General features: G+C 32.1%; 4 protein-coding genes across 4 annotated transcripts; all 4 read left to right on the top strand.

Moving 5' to 3' along the window:
• The first annotated feature begins 917 nt into the window (after nucleotides 1-917).
• LOC123694305 (gamma-glutamylcyclotransferase-like) lies at nucleotides 918-3,024 on the top strand. The gene is made up of 4 exons (XM_045639708.1): nucleotides 918-1,089; nucleotides 1,833-1,966; nucleotides 2,612-2,777; nucleotides 2,853-3,024. The coding sequence occupies exons 1-4, from the start codon at nucleotides 919-921 to the stop codon at nucleotides 3,000-3,002; spliced, it is 621 nt and encodes a 206-aa protein (XP_045495664.1). The 5' UTR covers nucleotide 918; the 3' UTR covers nucleotides 3,003-3,024.
• A 919-nt stretch (nucleotides 3,025-3,943) lies between these two features.
• Nucleotides 3,944-6,315, top strand: LOC123694117 (glycosaminoglycan xylosylkinase homolog). Its single transcript, XM_045639434.1, has 6 exons — nucleotides 3,944-4,557; nucleotides 4,638-4,775; nucleotides 4,877-5,105; nucleotides 5,260-5,455; nucleotides 5,598-5,798; nucleotides 5,879-6,315. Exons 1-6 carry the CDS (start codon nucleotides 4,258-4,260, stop codon nucleotides 6,087-6,089), a joined length of 1,275 nt encoding a protein of 424 aa, XP_045495390.1. The 5' UTR covers nucleotides 3,944-4,257; the 3' UTR covers nucleotides 6,090-6,315.
• A 409-nt stretch (nucleotides 6,316-6,724) lies between these two features.
• On the top strand, nucleotides 6,725-8,288 carry LOC123694109 (gamma-glutamylcyclotransferase-like). The gene is made up of 3 exons (XM_045639428.1): nucleotides 6,725-7,072; nucleotides 7,146-7,279; nucleotides 7,829-8,288. The coding sequence occupies exons 1-3, from the start codon at nucleotides 6,956-6,958 to the stop codon at nucleotides 8,121-8,123; spliced, it is 546 nt and encodes a 181-aa protein (XP_045495384.1). The 5' UTR covers nucleotides 6,725-6,955; the 3' UTR covers nucleotides 8,124-8,288.
• An 11-nt stretch (nucleotides 8,289-8,299) lies between these two features.
• Nucleotides 8,300-9,540, top strand: LOC123694102 (gamma-glutamylcyclotransferase-like). The gene is made up of 3 exons (XM_045639413.1): nucleotides 8,300-8,425; nucleotides 8,503-8,636; nucleotides 9,146-9,540. The coding sequence occupies exons 1-3, from the start codon at nucleotides 8,300-8,302 to the stop codon at nucleotides 9,534-9,536; spliced, it is 651 nt and encodes a 216-aa protein (XP_045495369.1). The 3' UTR covers nucleotides 9,537-9,540.
• Nucleotides 9,541-9,799: the final 259 nt, after the last annotated feature.

The following is a 9,799-nucleotide window of genomic DNA, read 5'->3' as shown; positions in this document are numbered from 1 at the left end:
TGTTAAGGCTTTAATGATCGCTATACCCGCATTGCTCCACTCCGGACCGATTGATCATGGCGCGATGATTTATAATTATTTAGCTTTCCACGATAAAGGGAATTTTTAAAAGTGAAATAATTCTTCAAATCGGACCTTTGGTTTTTGAGATTAGCGCGCAAACATACAAACAAATAAGTACTTTAGCTTAATAATATTATAAGTTTTTCACATCCTTTGTCTTTGAAAAACAAAGCAAATCGTGTAAGTGAAAATTTAATTGCATACGGATGCTAAAGGATCTGCAATAGCTTCAAATTTGTTGCTGATAAAGCTGTTTCCATACTTTGCAAACATAAGTTTTGTTTTGTACAATGAATAACTAGGTACCTACATATTAATAATTTTCTTACTTACAATAACACTAAGACTTGGTTTGTATTTATTTATTTATTTATTTATATACTCTTTATTGCACACACAAAGTTTGACAAAATCAGGATATTATACTAAGTATTAAAATGTAAGGTTGGGTTATTGAACTAAAAATGTTGATGTGTTTGTCAAATATTAAAATTTATGCATCGCTCTGGTGGCGACCGAAATCTGGTATGTGAAGCAATAGCAGCAAGCCTCGTACATAAGATATTTACATAAGTATAAACTTCCTCTACTTTTCAACTTCAAACAGATGTGAATAAGTGGCATGTGCTACCTACATAAACATATTATGCAAATAAGGTACCAATCGCATTTTTACCCTTCCAGTACAGATCTCTAATATTAAGTTTTAATCAGATGAAATATTTTCAATAGTCTCAACGATGCCATTGTTAGATTACGATTGTTATCAAAATATGATTTATACGCAGCTACAACATTGTTCATGCTTGTTACACCATTTCAATTTTAATCTTTACATAGGTATATAACGTGACAATGCAACTTATACTATTATTTTTAATACTTTATAATGTTCTACTGAGCACATGCAATTTTTCTCAACATGAAAGAAAGTTCCTATATTTCGCATACGGCAGTAACCTCTTGGATAGAAGGATGCGGATAAATTCCCCGTCTGCTGTCTTTATAACACCAGCAAAATTACCAGTAAGTACAATTTGTATATTTCTTTCTCAAAAGTAGATAACAGTCATTAGGTTGTCATGAGGCTTTATAGTTTAAATCATTAATTCTTGAATATCTCAACATACCTACCCCAGTAGGTAAGTTAAATTAAGCGCTGATCAAAAAAAACGAATAAAAAGTTAATAAGTTATCTATACATATAATAAATCTGTAGAAGGGTCAATTCTGTACATTGAAAATATTGAAAAAATTAATACCAGGGGGTGTTACTGGATCGATACCAAACCCAAATATGTGATTAAAAAAATTTTTGTCTGTCTGTCTGTCTTTCTGTCTGTCTGTCTGTCTGTCTGTCTGTCTGTATATGAAGGCATCACGTGAAAACTAACGGTTCGATTTCGATGAAAATTGGTATAATTATAGGTACCTTATTATCCTGGGCGTAAAATAGGATACTTTTTATCCTGGAAAAATACGTAGAAAAAATTAATCTTAATTTTTCAGTTTTATCCATAGACGTTGTTCTGTAGAACCGCGAACACACGTTGCGTATTATTATAGGCCTAGCCGTATTTGGGTCCAATAGATATTTATAAGATGCCATTGTCAGAGTTACTCAAAATGGAGAAATAAACCATCCACGCGAAGACCGACATCCGCGCGGAGGAGTCGCGGGCGGAAGCTAGTGTGTAATATGTATGTGCTTCTATGACCTTCTAAGACTCCGTCTACTATTAAATAAAGTTTCATGAAGAGTTTTGTAGCATTACAGATTAGATTTCGATAAATATTTGGCTAATTGGCGTGGAGCAGTTGCCACAATCGCTGAACATTATCGAAGTGACGTGTGGGGAGCTATTTGGGCAATTGATATCAGCGAGATCGCAGCTCTAGATGGGTAACTTTTCTTTACTTGTTATTGTTTAAAACTTGCTTATTCAATAACGAGTTATATGAAGATTTTAAAGACTAGTCTACACTAATCTATATTAATATTATAAAGCTGAATAGTTTGTTTGTTTGTTTGAACGCGCTAATCTCGGGAACTACTGGTCCGATTTGAAAAATTATTTCGGTGTTAGATAGCCCATTTATCGAGGAAGGTTTTAGGCTATATATCATCACGCTACTACCAACAGGAGTGGAGCCACGGGGCTGAAACCGCGCGGAGCAGCTAGTATTTTACCTATAAATCTGAAGAGTTTGTTTGTTTGTTTGAACGCGCTAGTCTCCAGAGCTACTGGTCCGATTTGAAAAATACTTTCGGTGTTGGATAGCCCATTTATCAGGGAAGGCTATAGGCTATATACCTACCTATATCATCACGCTAAAACCAACAGAAGTAGGGCCACGCGAGTGAAACCGCAGAGCGCAGATAGTAAATATCACATCGTAATCATTGGAAATCAAGTACCTATTTAGCTTAAGCCTTTAAAATGGTTGATACATTTTCGAAAGTTGAAAACCTATCTTGTTAATCACGTTTTAGTAACATTTTAATAAAGAAAGCTGAATTATTTGTTTCATTTATTATATAAACTAGCCAAGAAGGTGTGCATCGAGGACTATATTATCCAAAGTATGTGAAAATTCTTACACCCGAGGGACATGAAGTAACCGCTCGCACATACCAGCTAATAAACAACCCTCCCGTGGTTTCTCCAGAAAACTTAGCTCCTGAAAGACGACCTAGCAACACATACTTACAGGTTACAATTGAAATTTATCAATTTATGCAGTAATGGAATGATTAATTAGACTTTTACTTATCGTTTAATTTTTAGGTTATAGCATTAGGTGCGTACCAATGCGGTCTTCCTGCTCACTACATAGGATACATTTATACATTTCCCACAAATGGACAAATTGCAGTTGTAAGTTTACGAAAACAGCTTGGATATCCGTTTAATACAACACATGTACAAAATATGTAATAAAGTACATTACAAATCTAGATTTTTTTTACTATTAATATATATGGCCTGACTACATAATATAAGGCGGCGAGAAGTCGCGGCGCGGTGTTTCTTAGTTTTGTAATGCCAATAATGGCATCTCATCCTTTTTTTGGATTATAAAGGTGAACCCTGTTCTGTGGGTGAACCTAATTCGATGGATTTAAATATATTGCCAAACGCATAAAATATAAAGGGTGCCTTCCCACTGGAGATGTACTATGCTACGTTAGCCTACGGTGCTGTAAAATGTAAATGCGTTTCATATTCACCAATCATATTAATTGATGCATACAGCTTAGCACTGGTGGATACGGATTCATCTAAGATACATTTTTGAGATGGAAGGATGTATGCTAAGACACACTATAGATGTGTGATAAGGACGTGTGCTGTGGATGATCACGAGTGGTGCAGATCGGAGCCTACTATTCATAGGGATATGCGGCTGACATTATAATATAGTATGGGACTTATATACGGCATACAATAAAGCAATGATATAAAATATAAATTATTTACAAAATATAGCCCCAAAGGTATATACTACGTTAGGGCGTATTCAGAAAGAAAGCTTGAAACTTATAAGCGCTTATCGGCGCTTGTCAATGCTCAAACCAGCTTGTCAAAACCAGCATTGACAAGCTTGTCAAAACCAGCATTGACAAGCGCCGATAAGCGCTTATAAGTTTCAAGCTTTCTTTCTGAATACACCCTTATAATATAGTATTACACACTTATATTATTAAGTATCTATCATCTTTGTAATTTTTATATGTTGGTAATATTGCAACACTGATTGTAACCTAAATAAAATCACAAGTATCCATCCTCTGATAAAAAAAAAACTTTTGAATGACAATGATAAAGTATGTCAACCTCGATGTCAACAGTCAACTGTTCAAAATGACATTTTTATTTTGAGGTTAGAGTTTATAAATAGAAATTTTAAACATAAAACAAATAAATAAACTTTTTAACAATATTTACATTTAATTATTTAATACATGTGTTCATATATAATTATCTTTTTACTTCATGTATAGCTATGAACATGATTTTTTTCTAAATTTATCCGAAACATTGTTTAATAACTTGCAAATTATTGAGATCAAGATTATCATAAAAGATCCTTTATAAAAATATGTAATATGTAGGTATTTTGCGACCTTTCGAGTTTAACAATGTGAGAGTGTACAATGTGACCATGGAAGTATATTCATGAGACAACACAATGTCATTAAATTATGCGTTCAGCTTTTCTGTATTTTTGCTTGCCCTTGTTATCCTCAATATTTATTTTTTCTATACACTAAATACAATTGACCGAAAATCCCCAAAGTTCAACGTACCTAACCTTAGGTTTGACCTGACATCTAGTGTTTTTAAAGATATATATGAATATCTTAATTATTTGCCAAGCCAATATAAGAATAAGAACTCAAAGTTTATTAAAATACAAAAATCTCTAGTAAGTTCATTTAATTCAAGCAAAAATGACAATCCAGCATCTGTTTGGGATGAAACTGATAAAGTGAGTATTATTTATATTGAGTGAAATTCCATTCATGATATACTAAGTACATTCTAATGTGATAATTTATCACATTTCAGTGGATCAGTAATCAATCACTATTCCCTCATGAGAACGGTGTTGGTGGCAAGATATTACATGCTTTGCAGTCCTCACAGATAGCATTAGTTGATAATGCACTCAAAGGAACACAGTTAAAGCTCTTACTTCTCATAGAGGTACACATTATACTCTTTGTTTATTTAAAGTGTAAAAAGAACCTTAAATGGATCAGTTATATTATTCACAATATTAAATTTATCTTATATGTATTTTTAAGGGTAAACAAAAAGTGTACTTTAAACCAAAGAGATATAACTTAGATCATGTAATCAAAGGTAATATCTATGCTGGTTTTGACCGGCACAACTCGGAAGTATTTGCATACTACCTGGCCATGGTTTTAAACTTTAAATGGATTGCACCATCTGTAATTCGTTACATACATTTGGATAAGGATATTGTGCCAGTTGCTACATCAGGCTTAAGGAGAACTATGGTAAAAAATGGTAATATTTAATCAGATACTAGAAAATTAATTTACAGTTTCATATCAAGATACTTTTTATGATGAATGTTAATAAATCTACTTCTATATGTTCTTTTTAATTACAAATAAGTTGTGTGAATAATTCCATTCCTTAAATAAATTGGTGATTATAGATAATGGAGCATTATGTATTTATGGAAAATGCTTTTATTGTAAAGTGAATGAAACAGTATGTCCCGACAGTAAGGGACAAGTAGAAGGAGCAGCAATACTCTTTTTAGACAAAACATTTAAAGTATACAAGTCTCCGTGGAGGAGATCATACAGTAGCAAAAAAATGGAATGGGAAACCGACAATGACTTTTGTACGTAAGTATGATACATTTAATAAAAAGTAATAAGTTAAAGAAACAAACACAAAAATATGTTACCAAAAAATCACTACATTGAATATTCTAAGTCTTAATCCCCAGTACTAAATAATGTATGCTTAACTAAACCATTCTTTCAGGAAAGTAAGAGGAACATTGAGCACAAAAAGGCTTCTTAATCTCATTGATGTTGCCATTTTTGACTTTCTTATTCAAAATGGAGACAGACATAGATATGAAGTGTATAAAGAGCAAATTATTTTATTAGATAATGGAAAAGGTCTTGGTAATCCTTTAGTTGATGAGCTGGATATATTAGCTCCACTTTATCAGTGCTGCATGTAAGGAAGTTTGCATTGTAATTAATTTACCATAGAATTTTTTTTTCTATCATCCATAATCTTTTGGTCTTTTTTTTCAGTATGGCATCTTCAACCTGGCAGCACCTAGAAATTATTTCAGGCGGCAGCTTGACAGAAACAGTAAAAATTCTATCGTCTTTTCAAGGGCATAAGTTAGCAACTGAAGAACATTTTAGAGCAGTGGAGCGGAGATTATTAAAAATATATGCTACTGTTCAATATTGCATAGGACGATATGGCAGTTCTAAAGTTTTTAAAAGTGGTTTTTAATTTTTCTACATGTACCCATATAATTCATTTTTTATATAGATCATAATTAGTATTTGTAGTGCTATAGTACCTTTGTTGAAAGTTAATCACTATATTTTTACATACCATTACAAAAGTATATATTTTATATAACCGTTGTAGGAATGTTATACAGAAATATGAATTTTTTAGTGTTATGAAGTGTTATATTATAAGCAAATGGAAATTAAAATCTTATAAAAATATATTTCTTCAATTTTATCCATGTCCATACACCCATGCGTGTTATGTGTATAAACGTATAAACATAAATTCCATAGTTAATCATAGGATTTGTTGGCTGGTTGTGAAATTAACCATTTGTCTTCATTTTCCATTGCCATTCCTTAAACCACAGATTATATAGTATACTTAAACTGAAAAGTTAAATAATAAAGCAATCGTTAAATAATCGCGCACTACACTAACTGAAGAAAATTAAGTGAAGTTTCCTACGGATTGAAGACCAGCCGGGCCGCTACGAAATTTCCATAAATTAAGGAGAATTTTTTGCAAGTACCAAGATACATGAGTGCTTGTACCTATTATTGATACTTGCGTGTCAGTTTTGACTTTTGATTTTTGACATTTATCTGGTTTTTCTGTCAAAAGTCAAAACCACGTCAAAACAGGTGTGGAAATTTCAAATTTGTTAATTTAATTATAGTCAATTTACTTTGATAACTGTTATCTTGTGTTTTATACACTACTATCATAGTGTTTTATATAATATTATATACCTTTAACTGTCATTGAGAATGGTATGGGATAAATGAACTTCAAACATTTAAAGTTAAAACTTTTTATAAGTACTTGAAATATTACAGAAATTACATTATATTGTAACCATGTTTGCACCTGTGAAAGATACCTTTCTTTATTTTGCTTACGGAAGCAATTTATTGAAACAAAGGATCCATATAAATAATCCTTCAGCAGAATTCCTTGGAATTGGCAGGCTGGATGTAAGTAAAATTATAAGCTTGACAGTGTAAAGTTGTGTATTTTCTATATTTTGATTATGTTTTCCTTTTCTAGAACCATCAATTAGATTTTATAAAGTACAGTGATCACTGGAGAGGATCATCGGCTACAATTGTACCAACTGAAAATGCTCATGTTTGGGGTGCTGTCTGGAGAATACAGAATAAAGACATGCCTGCCTTAGATTGGTCAGTATTGATTTATAATTCATTTTTTTGATTCTGCTAACATTATCAATAAACATTATATAATAATAATATAGTGACGTTTAACAATAGTGATTAGTGACGGGAAGAATTTGTATAGTGTAATTTAATTTATAACATACTAGGTTTCCGCCCACGACTTCGCCCGCGCAGTCAAAGAAAAATCCGCATAGTTCCCGTTCCCGTGGGATTTCCGGGATTGCGTCATTTTCCTGGGATAAAAAGTAGCCTATGTCCTTTCTCGGGTATCAAAATATCTCCATACCAAATTTCATGAAAATTGGTTCAGTAGTTTAGGCGTGATTGAGTAACAGACAGACAGACAGAGTTACTTTCGCATTTATAATATTATAGTATGGATTTCCATTTAAATATTTGCACACCCAGAAAGTGGGTAGAATGTATTAGCGTCTTAACATTGTAATAACACCTTTTTTGTAACTACATTCTTGTAAATAAATGAAATTTGAATATGAATAATCATGTGGTACAGTACCCTGTATAATTTAAATTACCTATCATATTTTTTAGGCAAGAAGGTGTGGAGACCAATTGGTATTTTCCTAAAACTGTTGACATTGAGACACTTGATGGTACCATAGTGCAGTGCAGAACATACCAACAGACAATTAATCCACCCCCGAGGAAAGAAGACGAGGAAATTCCAAATGAAAGGAGGCCCTCCATTACATATTTAGAGTGTATAATGAAAGGAGCAATGGAATGCAACTTACCAAAAGAGTATTTGATTAAACTTAAGAAAATTCCACATAATGGACAAAAAGCTTCTCCAAAAATGATAGAAAAATTGAACATGAATTCTTAGTATTTTGTTTGAGTTTTTATGGTTATTGAAAATTGATGTGATAGGCAGGCTGTTATGAATGACATCTCAAAATCTTCTATATATAAATGTCATGGTGATTTATTTATATAATGTAATGTCTGAATAATATACATATATATATAATATATACATTTTAAAAATAAACTTGTTTTATTATGTTAAAATCTGAAATAGGTAAACCAAACACATTCTTATACTTTGCATATGGCAGCAATATATGGACCTTTAGAATTCATATGAATAACCCAACAGCAGAGTTTGTTTCTATAGGCCGACTTGATGTTAGTTTTTTAATGATATTATATTTATTCAAAAGTTAAATAAGTATAATACTAAATGCTCCTGTGTTATTTAACAGAATTACAGACTTGATTTCATAAAATATTCGAAGTTTTGGGGAGGTCCAACAGCAACTCCAGTACCAACAGCTAATGCTCATATTTGGGGAGTAATCTGGCGACTGCACACTGATAATAAAGCTTCTTTAGATAAGTGAGTCGAATTAAATCTTTAATTAAAAATATAAACATAATCAACGTCTTATATTTTTTATACGATATCATATCTATTAGGTTACTACGAAAGAAGATCCGAATAAGGGTCGACCTTCACTAGATATTTTTACTTGATGGGATGATAGAAAAAAAATTATATCAGCATGAGCGCTGTTTTATAAAAAAATTGTTTTATTATCTCAATACTGCATAATTAAAAAAATAAAAAGTTTTTTTAATAATTAACTAAAAATATACTGCTCAGGATTTTTTCAGCAAACCATAATAAAATTGGTCTCATTCTATTATCACGCCGGTGAAGGTCGACCTATATTCGGATTTCGGATCTTAGAGCTTATGTCTACTGCGAGGTAATTCATATTATTCCCACGGGAATTTCTTTTGATAATGGCAGCGAAATCGCGGGTGGTAGGCTACCATATTATAAAAAAAGAGCCATATTATGTTATTGGGAAATAATATATAGGTTACATCATTTGTTACTAGGCAAGAAGGTGTGGACAAAAATATTTATTACTCCAAATATTCTAACATTCTAACTCCTTACATTGGAGTTTTAAAATGCCTTGTATATGAGCACTTGGTTATACCGCTACCAAGGGGAGATAATGATGAGATACCCATAGAGCGATGGCCGTCATGGACTTATAAGGAAGTTATTGTCCTGGGCGCAGAAGAACATAAACTACCAGAGTATTATATAAATGATTTAAAGAAAATAAAGCATAACGGCGAACAAGGCTGTTTCTTTATGGCGTGCCTTTTGAGATGTTATGGAACTCAGAAGCCTTGTCAGTGTAGGGTACCGGGTAGGATACCGAGAAAGCCTCTAAAGCTAGATTTAAGGGAACTAAGAGCCAAAATTAAAAATAAATAAATCAATTTCATGATAGATTCAGTTTTTTTAATACATAATATTTATTTTTGTACTAACTTATAAAAATATACATTTTTTTCTACTTATTTTTATTTTATTTTAATAGTGATGCAAAATCATAAATTACCTACTCAAAAATATGTGTAGGCACCTAAATTCCCGGATTCGCAAAAATACCGTAATCCGTAGGATGTTTAATTCGTCAGTGAAATGATTTTTGTAGAATTTGTACTAAGTGAAAGACTAACATCATATACACCTCT

This window comes from Colias croceus, chromosome 1 (genome assembly GCF_905220415.1).
Source record: "Colias croceus chromosome 1, ilColCroc2.1".
Taxonomy (NCBI): Eukaryota; Metazoa; Arthropoda; class Insecta; order Lepidoptera; family Pieridae; genus Colias; species Colias croceus.
Note: the sequence above shows the minus strand (reverse complement) of the source record. Positions and strands in the feature narration are given on the sequence as shown.